At 45.6% G+C, this 19199-nt stretch overlaps 1 protein-coding gene across 3 annotated transcripts in view; it reads right to left on the bottom strand.

Annotated features, from left to right (window-relative positions):
• Positions 1-200: 200 nt before the first annotated feature.
• shank1 (SH3 and multiple ankyrin repeat domains 1) overlaps positions 201-19199 on the bottom strand; it is a 97182-nt gene continuing 78183 nt past the window's right edge. Inside the window, exons 16-27 of one of the 3 annotated variants that reach the window (XM_042392439.1) lie at positions 15606-15688; positions 15372-15496; positions 14268-14403; positions 14083-14163; positions 11664-11672; positions 11334-11360; positions 11160-11216; positions 10810-10925; positions 9660-9771; positions 5395-8962; positions 3087-3977; positions 201-1782 (exon numbers count right to left, since the gene is read on the bottom strand). In XM_042392439.1, the coding sequence (XP_042248373.1) occupies positions 1695-1782; positions 3087-3977; positions 5395-8962; positions 9660-9771; positions 10810-10925; positions 11160-11216; positions 11334-11360; positions 11664-11672; positions 14083-14163; positions 14268-14403; positions 15372-15496; positions 15606-15688 (5293 nt within the window). In that variant the 3' untranslated portion in view covers positions 201-1694. The remainder of the gene's footprint in view (positions 1783-3086; positions 3978-5394; positions 8963-9659; positions 9772-10809; positions 10926-11159; positions 11217-11333; positions 11361-11663; positions 11673-14082; positions 14164-14267; positions 14404-15371; positions 15497-15605; positions 15689-19199) is intronic. The other 2 variants (XM_042392441.1, XM_042392440.1) reach the window with 2 other exon arrangements.

Raw genomic sequence — 19199 nt, 5'->3', positions numbered from 1 at the left:
GATGATAGTAATGATGAATAGTAACAATAAATCTCTTCATATCAATATCAGTATTCCAGTATTCCCATTTTAAAGTTTAAAAATTGTAAGAACAATCATAGTATTAAAACTTGATATTAGCCTAAGCGTTTCTCTCTCTTTGATCCCCTCGGTCGGGTGGCGGCTTGTTTTCCTCCTGGATTTAGAGAGAGAGAGGGGTGGGGGTGTGGGGGACACTCCTGGAAGGAGCAGGGGGGGATTGGGTGGGGAAAGAGCAAGAAATTGGCAGTTTTTCCTCTTCCCCTCCCCCTCTCCTTTCCAGTCTCCCTCGGACAGAAGGTCTAATAAACGGGGTGTACAACAGTTGCCTCGACGCTGAGAAGGAAGTCTTTCGTAGGTAAAATAAAATCCTCGGGGGGGAGGGAGAGATTTCTCTTCACGTGTATCCCCGTCTTAACGGTTTGAAAGTACAGTCTTTCTCCGTTTGTATAAGTTGGATCCAAACATATAGTGTGTGTGTCTATATATAAGGTGTCCCATAAACTCTTAACACAAACGCCGTAAGGTGTTTGCGTGTATGTTTGTGTGTCTACATGTTGGTGTATGCATGCAGGCATGTATAATAGTAACTTCGGGTGCCTGTGTGTGCGTATCAGTGTGTTTCTTTTTTTTAATTTTTATTTTTATTTTTTTATGTTGTTGGTCTGGGCACTTATTTTTGCTACAAATTTTGTGATACAGTGACCAGTCTGTATATATGTCATTATAAGACTTAAGATGATTAAGAGCTATAGAGAAACACGTACAATCCTGATCACAGGACCTGCAGTGAGGACACAGCCCTACCAGTTGGTGAGGTAAAAACAAGACAACGACCAATCGCAGCGACACACAGAGAGCCACCTTGGCGTCAACCAAGGACGTGAAGTTATCCGTCTGCTGCCCTCCTTGTCACCTCTAAAGGAAGCTGTCGTACTCGCCCGTCGTCGTCGTCCTACGTTTCACTCCTGCACGCATAAATCTCCATTCACCTTCTTATGATATTCAAGACAAAAACTAGCGTCCACTCACACAGGGGAGGGGTCGTCATTGATTGCACTTTCTCTCTCTATATATATATTTATATATATTCTCGGTGGGTTCCGGCTCTCTGACCTGAACAGATTTAACCAGGTAAAAGACTTCAACAATGGCCGTACAATTAAAGACACTTTTATCTCCTCCAGCTCAACACAACCTGCTTGGATATTCTTTTTTTACAATCTGACTGGCTTTTTGATTGTTCCTCTCAAGTATTTGGTTCGATTTCAGCGCTTTAATGGTGTCTCATAATGTGGTGTCTTCATATGTGTTTTTTAGATGAGAGGGTGTTTGTTGATCATTGTGACCGTGCGTGCATGTGGGGAGTGTACTTGTGTAAAAAAAAATCAGCCTGCCCGCAACTTGGGAGCAGCAGCCGGTGTCTTTATGGATCGTCAGCCCTTTTTTTTCCGTCTCCCTTTGGGACTCGACTCCCTCTTTCTGTCGCTCTCTGCTCTGTGTGAAATCTGTTCCCCCCCCCTCCTCCTCCTCCTCCTCCTCCTCTCCCTCCCTCATTCGTTGTGTGAATCCACCGTGGATAGCAGCAGTTGTGTCTTCCTCCCTCATTGACTCCAACCCCTTCTTTTCTTTCTTTCTCTTTCTTTCTCTCTTTTTCTGTCTCTGTGTTTGCAACCTCAGCTCCGACTCCCATCGTCCCTCCTCCTGTCAGTCTGTCCTTCCCGAGGTGAGAGAACAGAAATGGGGAACGGGCTGCTGGACAGCCTGAGGACAGAAGAACAAACATAAGACACGTGTGATGTTTGGTGCTTTGTGTGAGATGATAAGGAATGTGATTTGTTCTCTAGTAGCACAGTTGTGAATTATTCTCTTGTGCTTTTTAAAATATTTGTTCATTACGAAACTACGGTGCTTTATAACTAAAGAAAAGACTGGTCATCGCACACTTGATGACTGAAAACAACCATATTTGAATCATGTTGCTTTTTCTGTCTGTGCTGATAACTACTGGAATGCTTTACAACACTAAACAAGAAGATGGCGCTGTTCTTCCAGTGTAAATGGAGCTAAAGCCTATTAAAGAATAGGTTCACAGTTTTTCATGTCTGTCCTTCAACAACTGTCAGGTGTCCATATAAACATTGAGACATGTTTTCCTTGCTGTAATCATTCCTCCTGTTCATACTGACCATTAGAAGATCCCTTCATAATACACTTACAATGTAAGTGATGGCGGCCAAAATCAACAGCCCTCCATCTGTTTATTTGAAGCTAATATCTAGCTCCAAATTAGTCAAATCAAGTCGATATCTTTCAACGTACAGTCTTTATAGTCTCAAATTGCCTCTTTTTGTTACGAGCCTTCCACTGCAGCTGAAGAGGAAAACACTGTCGAGACACAAAGAGGGATTTTTTTTACTAAAAAGACTGTAACTGTGGAAGAATATCCACTTTATTCAACTAACTCAGACATCTGAAGCCTCATATTATCTTCAGATTAACTTCTAAATACATTTTTGCTCAAAATAAGGACTTTTGATTTTGTCCCCCATCATTTACATTTAAGCACATTATGAAGGGATCTTCTGATAAGGCAGACTTGAAAAATTGTAAACCTATCCTTTACTTTTGTGATAATGACAGATGGTGAACTGAGGGAAAGGAAAATTATTCCCAACATGTGTTTTCTGACTGACAAAAGGGAAGGAGAGGAACAACAAGGAGTTTATAGTGTCTCAATTGCAAAAGTAGAACAATGGAGGCAACCACTTATATTAAACATAGTCTCATTTGTTTATAGTAATTATATTATTAGTATACTGTACTAGTGGTGCACCGCTAGCACCTGTGTGCTCTGTTACAATTATATTGCTACCTCTGCTCTGTGTTTAGTTTTGAATCACTGACCTGCAAGCACTACAAGAGGACTTAAAGTCTTGTTAAATTAGACTAAAATATTACAGATAATTGATACGGTCCTGCCAGGACAAAAATAAGGATGATCTGTGCTGATTGTCTACTGCAGCTACCTCAATCTGTCAATGATCAACTGTGTCTTTCAGCCGTACCTGTCCATTACAGTCCTCAGGGCCCGTTCTATATTCATGCGGTGGCCGACACGAGTCACGCCCAAATCCAGATAGTCGTCCTTGGTAAGGGAGGGCAGATGAGTGCCGTCGATCTCGTTGTCCAGGAAACGCTCTCTGTGCTCACCCAGGTTCAGGTATCCTAGCCAGTCTGCGACGTCGTACTTGGTCCAGTAGGGCAGCGGCTTGGAGGCAAAAGGCTTGGTAGGGGAAGGGGGCGGTAGATGGGGGTAGCTCAGGCAGGTAGGCGGAGGGAGAGGGTGCAGCGGTGGAGAAGACGTCCCGGACAGGAAGTGGGTCGGAGAGAGTGATCGAGAAACAACTAAAGTAGAGTTTGGAGGAGGTGGGGCACCCGAGGGAGCAAACAGAGGTGGAGAGGGCGAGAAGTAAGGATCTCCAAGAGGGTTCCCAGGTGACGGTGGGGTGATTGAACCTCGGAGGTCGTAGATGGCGCTGTATAGGGGTGTTGTGGGGAGGAGCGGAAGGGACGATGGGCGCGGCGGGCCCAGCTTGGGCCTCTCTGATGGGGAGATGAGGGGGCTGGGTGCTCGCCTACGCTGGAGTATGTGTGATTCTGCTTTACGGGACTCACGACTGGGGATGAATTGGAATTCCAGGGCTTTGGTCCGGTAGACAGGTCTGTGTTTGGGGGAGGTGGGGTAAGGGGAATAACCTGTTGGGGACAGCGGGGAATGTGAACGTGGAGGCTGAGGGGCAGCTGGAGGTTGAGGAGATGGGGACCGTCCCCAGTTGGGGTACTGGGAGGCGGGGGTCGGGGATGGGGACAACGATGGCTGCGATAACGAGATCGGAGACGGCGACTGGGATCGAGCCGATGGGGGGCTCAGAGCTGAGGCTGAGTCTTCTGAGAATCTGTGAATGGAGAGGGAGAGAAATTGAAAACGATAAGATGAAAATCATGCACACGCTAAGGGTAAAACATTTTCCAGTTATTTCTAAAAGTGGACTGAAATGATTTTAGACTGTCAACATCTTGAGTTTATATAATCATCCATAAGTAAATATTCTCAATGTTGCAAAGTTTAACATGGTTTCCTCTCCTTCCTCACTATCTCTGTAAATTCAAGCAGGGGTCAAAGTTTTACACTCTTCCTGACATAAAATAAAGGAGTGCGGCGGGGGCTCTATTACCTGTTTCTGCTTCTGAGAGAAACACATGTAAAAAGCCAGAGAAATAAAAGTTTACACAGTATAAACAACATGTACACATGACATAAACAGACAGCAGGGGTGTCGTGCCCATTCAACATGAGGGAGCACACGCTCCATCAAATATCTGGGATTAGATCAATTTTCACAATAAGTGTTGTAATTAATCTTAATAACATAATATGTTTTTAAAAAGTTTTCCTGTAGGTTTTTATTCATATTTAACTCTGCCTGCTATTCACAGACCCCCCCCCTCTCTGTTTAGGCTACTTGGTACCTTCCAGCTAGAAAGCGCTACGTAGTGCCGCAGAGCTCGTAGAGCCGTGTCGTCGTGTAGAATTGCTGTGAGGTATGAATAACCAATCTCAGCTCACGCCATAAAACAGTATGACTTGAATGAATTTGTAAATTACTTGGAGCTTCAGAATTTCCCTTTTTAATGTGCCTTTAGCATCAGAGGTTTTAACCATAACCTACAAGTCATTAACATCACTGTTAGCTTGTTGTCCTTTGCTGTTATTAGTAGCTAACTTATTGTCTTATCAAAACAAATTTGCAGTGCTGAAATGCGTCCTACAAAACAGGACAAGGACACAAGGAGATTTTCTACAAAAACCTAAATAGTGTCAGTAAAAACAGTAGCTACGTGTTTGTGAACTTTCTTTACATAACTTACGGTGCTGGCTAGCTAACCAGCTAACGTTACCCCTGAGTTTAAACTATATTCGCCAACATTTTCTTGTTCAATATTCCTATTAAATGCAATATAGTGTTAATAAGTGTCATTCAGTTATTGTTCTAGATAGTTACTGATAGGGGGCGGTTTGATCATAAACACAGAAGCCAAAGCAGATAATTACTGCTAACAATTTGGTTTGGTGTGAACATTAACATATGCACTGTGAAACTGTGCCCCCTCAAAAATATTTACTGCATGACGCCCCTGCCAGACAGTACGCTGTTTTTCACAGACGGCTTGAACCACAGTTGTGGGAGGTAAATAACTCACAGGTGGAACAATAATGCATTCACACAGATGAAACATGGATAGAATGAATAAAAATGTGGTTCATGCTGTGACACTGAAACACATAAAGCCAAAGTTTTCACTGATGTGTACCTGTGTCTGCTCAGTGGTCTCTGGCTGCTCCAGCTGTCCTTGGTTCTTTGCTGCAGTTTGCTGCTCAGCTCATTTATGATGCTGGGCTTCATACTAGATGCGGGAGGGTAAATCTTCTTTCCCTCTAAAAGTGTCCCGAATTGGCCTCCTTCACCGCTCATCTGCCCCTCGCCCCACATAGGCTTCATCTCAGGAGTACGTGGGCGATCAAAATACGGTGAACTGGGACGTCCCAAATTCTGCATGTCCCTCACCCCGTACCCATCGTGGCCACCTTCATCCTCTGCCACACCTTCCTCTGCCTCTTCCTCTTCCTGGTCTTCTCTTCGTCTGTGGGAGTGGTAGGATGCAGGAGCGGTGCTGGTCTGTCTGTGTAGCTCGCTGACGCGACCTCCCTCTCTAAACCTGTTGGATTTTGGGTAGGTGGAGGCTGCTGCTGTGGCATTCTGCATCTCAAAAGTTTGTCCGTCCAGGTAGCTCATGTAAGACTCTAGAAAATCTCCTCCCCTCTCTGATTCCCCTGTCCCACTTCCCCCTACGATCCGTCCACCAACCCCGCCTCCTCCTCTCTCCGCTCGGTCCAGCCTTTCTCCTCGGACAGTAGCTCCACTAAGACCCAGGATGCTGTCCAGGTGGTGGTCGCTGCTGCTGCGGCTGTCCAGTTCTTCGATCCCAGAGTCCACCACCGTCTCCTGGGACTCTCCTTTCTTGGCAGCAGGGGGATGACGGTGGTGCTCTCCCGTCCTGCGACTACTGGTGATGGTGGTGGAGGAAGGTGTATGTGTGGTGTGCGTTCGCTCGTGGTAGAGCTGAGTGGAGGTGCTTGTTGTGGTGGCAGCAGCGGTGGTTGTAGCGGCACAGCTAGTGGTCGTGGCGAGGGAGGCGGTGCCCCTGTGTGGAGCAGAGGTGGCAGCAGTGGAGGAGGGCGCTGGGGGGCCACGGTAGGCCGGGGGCGGTGCGACAGTGTGCGGAGGAGGCGTGGGGGAGGAGCGCCCAGGAGTGTGAGTGTTGTTGTAAAGGTGGTGGGGGTGGGACATAGAGAAGGGTCTGTGGTAGGAGCCGGGAGGGGGCGGCGGTGAGACTGATGGGGGAGGTGGAGGTCCAGCTATCGAGGTGGGTTGCAGGGTAGAGGGCGAGGAGGGAGGAGGGGGGTTGGGCGACGTCTGGGAGGGGGAGGGAGCGGACTGAGTCAGGTTAGCCACCTCACTGTCGTATGATGTGAGGCTGGAGGCAGTGGAGTCCCCTGCCTGCGGTGAGGGCAGGGGCGTATGAGCAGGAAACCCGCTTGCAAATGGTTCTTTTTGGGGGGGTGGAGGGGGTGGCGGTGGTGGGGGAGGAGGAGGTGGAGGAGGTGGGACCTGCTGTTGGCGGGCGGTCACGCTGTTGGGGAGCATCCCACGTTGTGAGTACCCTGATATTCCCCTGTCAAAGCTGTTAGCAAACTCCAATGGAGGTGGGAGGGGGTCCGCGTAGACAAACTCATCGTCCGCATCAACTGAAGGGGCAGGAGGAGGAAGAACCATCAGGCCAGTCCCAGTGCTCCCAGTAGTGCTTGTTGTCTGCTGAGCACTGGTATGTGGAGGAGAGGGAGGGGTGAGGGACAGGATATAGGCATCAGCTTGACTTTCCATCCTGAGAAAAGAGGGCCTCCGAGGCTGCTGAGACTGGGACGCCTGCTGAGCAGCCTGCTGAGCAGCGCTATCAGCCGCCGCTGCATTGGCAGCAGCCTGCTCTGCCCTCCTCATGTAACCCTCTCTCTCTTTATCCCTCTCTCTTTCCCTCGACAGCTCCCTCTCCCGTTCCCTCGACCTCTCCCGCTCCCTCTCCTTATAGGTTGGCTGATATGGCTGAGACTGGTAGTGGTGTGTGTGGACTGTTTTGTCCTCAGAAAAGCGAACTCTTAGCCCCTCGCGTGCCCCTCCTCCTTCCCGCTCCCTCTCTCCTCCGCTGCCGTCCTCACCCCACACGCTCCCAACTCCTCTCAGGATTCTGGGCGAGGGCGGGCGGCCAACAGTGGGTGTGGTGGCAGCCAGAGAAGAAGAGGTGACCAGGTAGGAGGAACTGGAGGTCTGGGCGGCAGACGACACCGGCTGAGAGGTAACAGTAGACGAAGGAAACACCACACTCGACATCTGGCGGGTGAAGTGGTGCTCCGTTCCCCGCCTTAACCTGCTGTCATCCCTCAGAGCACGCTCTCTAGCAGCCAGGGCGAGGCCTAGAGGCGATGTGGGGTCAAGAGCCTTTCCTGTTAGAGGGTGAATGAAGGTGGTGGTGGAGGCAGCTGCCTGTTGCCTACCTGCTGCTGTGTACAAGTCAGTAGGCACAGACTTAGGTTGATAGTCTAGAGCAGGTGAGGAATACTCAGGTAAACCAAAGGCTGGAGGCATACTACGGGTGTGGTGGATAAAGGTGTCCCCAGAGAACATGCCCTCGTCAATAGACTTGGACGGGCGCAGCCGTGTGGATGAACTTTCAGCCTGTGTGCTAAGCTGTGACACCTGAGTCCTTGTTCCCCCTCCTACTCCATCGCTCACTATCCCAAGACCCACTTCGTCCTCAGCAGACATAAACAAGGAGGCACTCTTTCTGCGGGCTTCGTGAAACCTCTCCCTGTCTCTGCGAGCTGCGCCAACAATGGCAGCCCCAAACTGGCTGGTAAAGTCCAGGTTTTCCTGGGCTCTGATAGAAGGCAAGGAGGGAGGCGGCGGTGCTGGGATGGAAGGCGGGGCAGGGGGCTGTGGAGCAGGGGTGGAGGGAGGAGGACCATGGGGCGTTTTGATTTCGTCTGTCTCCCCTGATGCAGGTGCATCGGCCTCCACGCTGCTGCCCTGACTGCTGCGTCCACTGCTGCTGGTTGAAGGAGCCTTGACGATAATGGTGGGGATAGGGATGGAGCTTTTCTCCACCGAACCTTTGCCACCCAGCGTACCCTGGCCCATGCGCAGGTCCTCTACCTTCGATTGCTTCACCAGGGGGCCCTTACCTCTCCGAGCCCCTCCTTTAGGACCCCCTGCTCCAGCCCCAGCCGCACTGCGGTCTGCTCGCTGGGCTTGACTCTGGGTAGTCTGTTGTTGCTGGGGCATTACAGTGGCAATGCTGGATGGGGGGATGGCGGTGCTGTAGCCTCTTCTAAGACCTGCTGCCTTGGCCCCTCCACCTGCACCTATGCCAGCTCCAACAGGCTCCCCAGTATAAGCAACCTTCCGCGAAGCAGTCCTGCTTTGAGCAGTGTGGGCAGCTGCGTGAGAATACGAGGTGGTGTGGTCCGCCGCTCCACCGCCGGGGCCGGTGCTGGGACCGCCTGCCCTCTCCCTGCCGCCATGGGTGAAGTGCACCGACTGGGAGTAGGGCTGGTAGTGTGCAGAGGTGGATGTGGACTGGGACACGGAGACAGAGGGCTGCTGAGATGACTTAGCTCTCCAACCTAGCGGAGGAGCAGAGGAGAATGGAGGGTCCGGCGGAGCAGTGGTGGGAGGAGGGGGGATGTCGTCTGGGCCGGGAACCGACAGACTGCGGGCAAACTTCATGGTTGGAGGATGCAGGAGCTGCTTCTCCTCCTCAGGCACCCCTGCAGTACAGCAGTCACAAATAAAGAAAAAACGAATAAAGATGAAATAAGGATTTACAGGTGGTACAGATGGTGCAGAGAGACATCAAGAGAGGCTGATGAACAAGGACAGAATAAACGTTTTTTTGTGTAATAAGAGGAAATGGAGCCAGAAAAAGGCGTAATCTTTGAGAGTGTCTGTCGAAATCTGCCCGCCCATCTACCTGCCAGCGAGTCTGTCCTCGATTCTTATGTCTGTTAGTATGTAAGTCAGTTAGTGTTAAATATTTCACAAACAAGTAGCAAGTGGACATGATCACACACCAGCATTTTATTTTGCTGGTCACCGGGGAGCATATAACTATTTCAGAGGGAGAGTTAGCAAAGCCTTACTAAGCAACAAACCAGAAAATAAGCCATTAGAATAAACAAGGAGATTAGTGGCGCTGCTTTATATATAACAAGTAGTAGTAGAGTGAGTGTAAGACAAACAAACATCTTATTGTTACAGCACAGGTATAGTAAGTTAAACAGGTGAGTGTATAGCACATGATCAGCTACAGAAACAAATAAAAAGTGCGCACATTTTTTTTTTTGGCCACAGACAAGACATTGTTGGCTACAGACAAACAGGTCAGCACAGCGTAGACCTCCACTGGTCCAGAGGACAGACAGACAGGTGGACGGAGGGGCAGACGGAAAAAACAGACAGCCTCACCGATGGATTTCTGCCGCAGCATACCGTGCTGAGGGGCGTGACCTGAGGTGTACTGGCCGCGGTCATAGCCGAGACCCATCATCCCCATCCCAGACTGATCCCCGTAGTTCTGCTGAAATGGTAAACACACGAGGAGCATGTGAAAGAGAGTAAAACGCACTGCGGTGAGAGCCGTGAGACTCAACATACAGTATATACAGTATGTGGGCCAGAGAACAAAAGTAATAAGATAATGTTGATATCAAAAATATCATTTGATGCAGATTTAAATAAATCAAGGATTAAAGATTAAAAACTTAGAAACTGGTAGTTGTTCACTTTGTGTAATTTTTTTATACTTTTTAGTGCTTTAAGATGTTGCTGGAGACATTAGCATCATTTTACAAATCTACGGACTAAACATTCTGCTCAAACGAATGTGAAAAATGTGTCGTCCTAATGTTGGTCGATGTGTTGTACATAATATACCAGTTTATAGTAGGGATGTACAGAGAGCCCGGTATTTGTATTTGTATCTGTATTTGTTTAGGTAGTATAATTATTTGTATTTGTATTCAAATAAAAGTAGAAAGAGGCTTAAAAATCCTGTTTTTGTTTTTATTACACTTATAATTTTAGAACATCAAAGATGAAAATGAAAGTGATATCCAAATTAAGAAATATGCGTCATGTAGCAGGTGGATGTTACTGCCCTCATTGAGACCTGCTGATAGACGTAACAGCGGAGCAGAGGAGAGACACTGAGATAGCGACTATAACTGACCTGCTCGCTGGTATTTGACATGTTTTGTCTTTTTCTTCCCAAAAACAAATAATTTTAAAAATATCTGTATGAAACAAATATTCGTAAATAACCCACTATTTGTGCTTTGCCGAATAACGTATTTGTATTCGGGCACACCCCTAGTGTATAGGCATGTGTATCCTTTTGGTCTCAGTCAATGGGGATCTCTTAATTTCCATACTTTTTTAAGAAGGAATGATGAGGGAAACTTTAATACTTTGCTGTTAAAACCTGTGGTTGCTTCAAGTTTTTTGCTTTGATATTTTTTAAATTCATATAATTCTCTTACTGCAGCTCAGTCTCATAGTAGTCGAGCACTCTTCACATGTACTGTAAATATACTGTGGGATGTTTCACTACACACACCTCATTGCCATAGAAACTTCGTCCCCTGTCTCTTTTCGGCCCCTGCGCCCGTGTCCCCGGCGCCTCGTTGGTGTTGATTGTCTGCTGAGCTGCTGCAAGAATTTCATCAAGTTTATCTGAGAGAAGAACAGAGGGAGAGAAAGAGACAGACAGAGATAGAGAAAGAGAGAGAGAGAGAAAGGGACATACGGCAATGAAACAGATAAATGGACAGCAAAAAATATGAAGGAAACAATGTGCGGAGGGAAAGGGGGGGGAGGGGCTGGGGAGGGACACACTTGATGAAGGTGGATGAAAAAGAGAGGAAAAAGATTCAGGAAACATCCACTGACAAACATGAGCTTCCTTACTCAAAGCCATCTGATAGACTGTCCTCTTCTTCTCTGTAACTTGTGAGGATTCGAATTCTAAAAAGAAAAAGAGACACAGAATTAGCCCCGGTAAGTGACTGAGCGATGAGTGCCAAGCCATTTTTGGATAGACATAAACACGAGTGCCTTAAGCGAGAGTGTACCAGAGCGTACCTGATTTTTTTTTCCAAGGGGTAGCAGCTGGAAGGAGGACAAAAGGAGACTTAAGTTTTGGCAGGAGTGAAAGTGCGATAGCGTTGTTACAGTGAATACTAATCATATTCCCTGGAGCTTGACAAACTGAGTCATCTCGCCAGGCTTTTCCATCTTCGATGTAAAAGAACGTACATCGCACCCATGCTTTAAGACAGCTGAGGCGTGCATACTTATGTTACGGTAAATATGCTGCACACACACATACAGTACGGTGCTTGGTGTTACTCTCAAACGCTTGACGACACACACACACACACAGAAATAAATTAGTTTGAAGCTGATTCCCACCTCTTTCCACTGTTAAACGGTTAGCATCCCGGTGATGTGAGGACAGAGGAGACAAAGAAAAGAGAAAGTTAGTGGTTAAAACAGTGAACAGTAAAGGGACAAGTCCATAGGGGAGGAGGAATCAAAGGTGACCCTTTAGTGTTTGCATCCACTGGTGTGAGTAATCTTGTGTGTGTGTCTGCCGTACTCAAGCTGTTATATTTCACAATATGTAGTTTATCGAGCTTAATCAAACTTTAATGTCTGATGGTTAAACCAAGCATGAAAGGGTTCTGAACTCGTGTTTACTGTATTTCATCCTTCACTCACGTCTACACCTGCGCGAATCCTCTCCAGTCGTGTCAAAACACACGTGTACATCACTGGAAACGAGCGCCGGGGAAAACAATTTGAGCACTTAAAGTGCACTGCAGGGTCATTTCCATTTTAATGTCCTTGTTATCTTGCAGTATGACTTCTAGGTGAACTGGGACACTGCACCAATCACAGGGGTGAGATAGTTTAATAGGCGTCACAGCTAAATGAATTCCAATGCATTAGAATAAGCATATGGCAGCAGCTGACATGGCTTCGTCGCTTTTTTGTACTCCTCTCACCTTGATCCAGACGGAGGCAAAGAGGATCTTAAGTTATAAGGAGTCTGACTACAAATTAAGCAACCGAATCTTAAAACTTCGGGATATATATATATCGATAAATAAACTTTATGTTGTGTCAAACTGACTCCAGGATTTAAAAAGCAGTATGTGTTGTTGCCTTTTTAAACACTTAAATGATACCTTTGATTACCTAGTCTCCACAGTTTCAAACAAGCAATAGTTTTTCCTCACAATAATGACCACATTTTCTCTAAAAGCCATGACTTCCTGTTGCAAAGAGGTTGTAGCTATTTTCTGCATTTGTGCTGGAAGAAGAACATCGTGTTTTTTTTGGTTATTACATGCTGTGTATGTTTGTTGGAGTAATACTGCATGTATTGAGAGAATACATACAATATCACTGCTTACACACAGTGTTACGGGTTTAGATTATAGAGTTTATAGTGGGCACTGGATAGTGAGTGGCAGTAGGGAGGTGGGTCGGAGGTTCAGGAAACTACCTGTGTTTCAGACTGGTTGGCTCATGCTTTTTGCTGGTCAGGTGAGGTCACACCACAGAGAGGCAGGTGAGGTGAGGAGATGGGGTGGGGGGAGGGGGATGAAGCAAAGGGCTGATTTCTACACTTAGGATAAACTTTAGTCAGATTCTGACATACAGCAGCAGGCCGGGACTTGTTTTTGAGTTGAGCAAGTGTCAGTTATTAAGAGAAAGTACTGAGACCAGCTGAAGAAGCCCTGCAGATTCCTCTCCAGCAGCTACACATGTCATCAGCTTTCATACATCGTCAATCGTTCACCGTGACAGCTGACGGAAGAGACCGTAAATGTTTGGAAGATATAATCCAATCGCCGCTAAAATACCGGCCGACGTTCTGATCTGCAAATGGGGGCGTTGACCCTCAACATGCACTCTCTCCTCCCACTATTTTTGCCTCAAATAGAGATGGCATAAGCATAGCCACACATAATGCTGTTACCATAGCAACAGACCAGGAACAAAGTTGTTGTTTTTTCTCTCTAAAAAAAAAAAAAAAATTACTCATCTCAATAATTTCATCCTGGATGTGATTTTCTTCCAAACGAATCAAAGACGTTTTCAATAAAATATATTAACAAACCTTTTTTTTTTTGGAAACTTGCTCACCAGACACTTTGCAATGATGCTCGTAGCACCCGGAAACTCTTCTCAGGTGACGCCCATTCCCCTGCAGTGTTACCTTGGCAACAAATACTTGCTGAGTGTCAGCGTGTGTGTGTGTGTGGAGCAGAGGGGCTGGTGGACTGCTGCTCTGTGGGCGCTGGGGGTTAAAGCTGTGGGGTGGGCCAGGGAGCAGTGGGGGGGATGTGCAGGGAGGTAAGAGGTAAGAAAAGGCGGGCAAGTGAGAGAGGGATCACAGGGTGGATGGCGACATTTTTTTCTGGGTGGGGTTACCTGTAGTGGGGGTGCTGGAAGTGACAGTGTGGAACCTCTGAAAGAACAGTGAAATGCATTGAGACCGTCATCCACGGCGGCAGCCAATCTTCTTACTTTCCCTCTGGTTTCTATCTCTAAGTAACTACACTATCTCCCTCTCTACTTTCTTGCTGTCTAAATTTAGCCCTAGCTCAAGTCCCCTTCACACTTTCAGCATCTTTGGCAACCCCCAACACTCCGGTTTCACACTGTTTCTATCATTCCTCATCACCTCAATCTATTTCCATCCATATTTTCTTCTCCTCTTCAGCTTTTGTCTACATCTCTAAAGCAGTCTGTTTTTTTTTCATTCTTTTTAATCCCCCTCTTTGCAACCCCCAAAACTTTATCTAAGCCTGTTTCTTACCCATCTCCTCCAGCTCTGAAGTCATGGATTTGGATCGTAGAGCGATAGCCGGAGTGCTCAGCCTCTTACTCTGCTGGGGGACTGCAGGAGGGGAGGGAATAGAAAAAAAACACAGAAGTGGTCAAGCTAACAGCTACCACCAGCATCCACTAGCAGAACCACTCTAAGGTGCAGCAGACCCTTACTTTTCTTTCTGGAACCCTCCTCCATGTCAGGGTTGCGGGTTACCATGACAACCTTGACCATGAGACTGTTGCCGCCTTGCCGGATCATGTTGACGACCTGCCGGTGACCGACCTTCACCACGTTCTGACCGTTGACCTGCGACGGAGACGGAGACGGGCGGAGAGAGAGTCAAACACAGTTACTGAGCTTAACAAGAGCTCGTTGTCAGCTGGAGGAAACCGTATTCACGTTCTCTCATCTAACATTTATGTCAATAAAGCTGATGAAAGTGGAAACTGACAGGCACACTTGTAGTTCAAGGTCTCCATTAATATCAAGACACTTCATGAAATAACAGCTTCACTACTTTGTTTAGCTTTTACAGGCTGCTATCAGTGTTTCTGTCTTTGACTCCATCGATGCTGTTTATTACTCTTACTATGTATATTTATTCTATTATTAACATTTATATTCTTATAAATATTTTTCACATTGCTGTTATGTCTTTGACTATAGACTATAGACAGCTCACTGTATTAATTTTATTCTTTTTATCAAATTTATCTTTTAATTCATTCCCTTGTGTTCTTATTGCTGCTGTTTTCGGACGGTTGCCACACAAAATGACAATAAAGTGTTTTATATCTTATGTCATCAGTGTGTTCCTGTGACTTGTGTGTTTAAATCCTGCCTGCAAACCTAATTTATTTTGAAATAATAAATAAAGTCGAAGGCTTTTTTTGTGATCTGCAAATTTTGACCACCTGAAGAATAAATTCAAAACCCTCTGCTAACAAGTCTACCGTATGTTTTAAATCCTGCGTGTTTGCTAGTTAGCATCTCAAGAACACAACAGCTCAGTGAAATTCATTAGAAAGTGAAGCCATGGGCGACTGAACAAAATATTTATTCCTGGTGCAGGTGTAGATGCAGGAAGTTGTAAAATAAAGCATTTTGAATTTGAAAAATGTTCATGGGAATGGAGATTTAATATTTCTAGATTTAGAGGACTGAACCCCTTTATGCTTTTTGACTGCTCTCTAGTTTTGTATACCTTCAGAAACCCTGATAGGAAATCTGTCAGCGCTTTCATTTCAGTCATGAGGTGGTAATCATGTCAGTACCTCTATCAGGAAATCCCCCATCCTGAGACCGGCTCTCCACGCCACTCCTCCCTCGTCCACTGACTCCAGGTACTGCAGGGCAGGGAAGGCCGGGGTGGGAGTAAACTCCTCAATGGGAGTCTGAGCTGGAGACACCATGAAAATATATATGACAGGAGAGGATGCATTAGCATTGCACCTGATACAGTACTATGCATAAAACCAGAAGCTAAAAATCAAGTATGACTTCCTTACCTTTGGCCCCTCTCAGCACAAAGCCGAAACCCTCGCTGTCTTTCTTCTGCAGAAGCACTGTCTTCTCCTTGATTATATAGTCACTAGCAGAGAGGAGACAGAGAGAGAAGAGAAGGTTAGAAATGACAGAAAACAGAAATGAAAGACAGAAGGCGAATGCCATGTACAGTACATCTCTGCCTTCACCCCAGAATGAACCTTAAACAACGGGAGTCATGTTTTAAAATGCATAAATCACAACATTTACCCTGCCTGTGTTACCTTTCCCTTCCCCTGCTGTCTGATTCCCATTTCCTGTGTCCCCCTCTGATGACATTACCATCAATACTACACAGAAGCTCATCCAGTGTGTTGTTTGATGTCTGTTAATAAAATCTGATGTAGGACAGAACATACAAACTATCATCCACCTCCGATACCACGACAACCTTACAGTTTGTTTGATATATATGTTTACCGTAGAGCTGATCTATATAAGAGTGGTATATGTAAAAACTGTTGAATCATCTGTTTTTTTATAACTTGACGGGGGGGGAGCATTATAACCTTCGGCGTGGGAAATGTGCTGACTGTCCGGCAGTAAAGATTAGAAGGCCTTGGGATGTCTTGACATATGGTTGTCTGACAAGAATTTGTTGTTTGAAGAGGAGACAAGACAAGTTAGAGCCATAAACGAACCTCTTTATGACCTTGTTTCCATCACTTTATTCCTATATCAGGACTGAATAGTATCTTACACAGGGGCTGGTGAGGAAGACTATTCCCTGTCACCGAATAAATACATTCATCTCAGACTGACATCAGTATGTCTATGGATTTTACTGACATTTTAAGTATATTTATAACCCTTATGTTTTGTTTTATTATTATTATTACACATATTATACATCTTGGTAAGCGAGAGCACAAGAGAGAGAGAAGGGAGAGCATAAAAACTAAACCAAAGAACTTGATTTGTTCTGTATTTCCTTATTAAAATACAGGCAGACTCTCACCAACACTAACATTTTGATTTTTATGATTTGCTGAACGCTGAAAGGTTGTGCGACAGACTGTTTACTGATGACCTACTTTAATTACAAATCAGTATGTTGTTGTCGGGGGCATGATATGACAGGGAGTGATGAGGGAAAAATGCAGCACAGACTGCGCCAAGTTCAAGGTCATTACTGCAAAAATAAGATTAAAAAAAAAAAGCCTATGATGTGATAATTATTGTTCGGCTTTTGTTGCTGAATCATATCATCGCTTTACGGCTCAGTCGCAAATGTTCGTACCGGTCTACTGTTTGAAGATATATAAAAATACTTTGTGTCTGAAAAGATTATGAAAATGCAAATGTTTTCATTCAAGTTTCCACATCACACTTGTGTAAGTTGCATTCTGGACAACGATTGGCTCCAAACTAGTTGTGATGTCACAAATCCTGCTGATTTAAGGTGAGCTCAGAGAAACTTTCCACCTTCATCAGATGGATGTGAAAAACAAAACTCTGCACATACATCCCGATCCCAAACAAGAAGCAAAACACATTTTTGAATTTAAAATAGTGCAGCTTTAATTTAAAAACACTGCTCTCTGTCTTCAAAATTCCCAGTCATTCAATTTTAATTTATGCCACATCCCCTACATTACATGGTGACTGAAAACAGTGTTTTGCAATGCTTCACTTTGCTATGTGTTTTTGACAGCGAGCCCAGAGCCGGTTTCTACCAGAACCTCAAGAAAGAAGAAGAGATGCTATATACAGTATGATGCTCGTTGCCTCAGCAACAGCTAGAACTGGACGCAGGGAAAAGTTGCTTGGGCAGGTCCGCACCAGAGCCAAGCCGTGTAATGGTAAACTATTAGTCACTGACAGAAGAAAACAGGCGCTGCATGCTCACAGGTGGAGCCTGTACAGTAGAGTATAGTTTGTGCTCTTGTCCTGTGGCACAAACAGATGGGAAATATGTGACTGTGTGAGGCAAGTAAGGCAAGACAAGATTTAACGGCAATGCTTAAAGTCCCAGTGAAATGAAAAATACATTTTCTCAGTTTTAATCCTGTGTCCCTGTGTTCATTTATCTCTTCTTATATGCAAAATACATGTCAAAAAATTAGTATCAGAGTATTTTTTTTTTTACATCAAATCCTTGATCTCCTCTTCCTGTAAAATGGTTTCAAATGTTTGATGACTCATCCTGCACTCAGGGGTGTTTACAAAAGTTCATCCAATCAAATGAGAGTTTAGGCGAGTAGCTAGCCACGCCGGTCATATAAAACCTCACCTCGACGTTTGTGGGTCGTAGTAGCTAACAGAGAAATATGAAGAGAGATAGAGGAGATGTGTGTTTGGATGTCAGTGTGCAAAAACAATGTGGCCGAGGTCTAATTCATCCATCTCTCCCTCGTCCTCCTCCTTATCTAACAACGGGTGAGGAGGTGTGTGTGGAGCCAAGTTACCTCTACTTCCTCCTAGCGATGACATCAGATTGTTCGCACATTCCCACAAACATGCTAAGGTTGTTCCACGGGTTGTTCATGTTGTCATCTCGCATATTTCAGATCAGATTCGGGTTTGAAAATGTTCGGGTGTATATGAGAAGTTTAATATTAGGTATAAATGAATAAAAGAAGTGAAATCCTGCTACTACTGTTTGTTTACGTTGCCTCCTGAGCCGCTGGAAATCAGCTGAAGGGCAGCTTCCGGACGCTGACCAATCAGAACAGAGCGGGCTCATCGGGAGGTGGGCCTTAAAGCGACACAGACACTAAAACAGCCTGTTTCAGACAGAGGCTGAACCGAGGGGCTGCATAAAGAGCCAGTATTAGATCATGCAAAGATATTCCAGCCTCAGAATTAAATGTAGATACACACGATACGTCCCCCTTTTAAATTCACACATTTTGACCAAGCAAAATAAAGCCGCTCCAGTCTGTGAAATGATTGAGAGGGAGTTAAAAATTTAAATTTAAAAAACTGTCTACATTAATAGGCTTTTGCTTTCCTACTAAAATGAGAGATTAGACATGTCAGACACTCGGACGCTCTATCAACAACGCCGCCTCTACGGGCCTCTACGGGCTGCAGGCTTCTAGGGTATCAGGGACTCTTGTGTTGTTATGAATGGGAAGGCCATCCAAACAGCCATTCAGTCAGTCGGTGAGTCAGAGAGGTATATATACCGTGTCAGCTGTAACATACTGTAACCACATGCTGATAATCCCATCGTGCACCAAAATAGTCCCAGCCCACTCCATCTGTTCATCCCTCTCTATTTCTCTCTTCACTGGTTTTTCTTCTTCTTACATTTTTCCATCCTGACGGCCCCACCTACTCCATACCTCTCTCTCTATATTGGTTTTTCTTCTCCTGCTCTCCAAACTCCAAACTATACTTCTCATTCTTCCTAATCACATTTTCCCTCCCATCATCTTTTTCACTCAGACTATTGAGTTCAATGACGCTCTCCACAGGCTGTGAAAGTATCTCTGTCCCTGCCAAGGATCTTTCTCTTTGTTATTCTTGTCCTCTTCTGTCCATTTCTGTCCAGGTCTCAAACACTCTGAGGGCCCCAGTGAATATATACAGTACAAACAAACACATTTACA

Source organism: Thunnus maccoyii, chromosome 18, assembly GCF_910596095.1.
Source record: "Thunnus maccoyii chromosome 18, fThuMac1.1, whole genome shotgun sequence".
NCBI classification, from domain to species: Eukaryota; Metazoa; Chordata; class Actinopteri; order Scombriformes; family Scombridae; genus Thunnus; species Thunnus maccoyii.
This window is presented reverse-complemented; position numbering and strand designations above follow the sequence as displayed.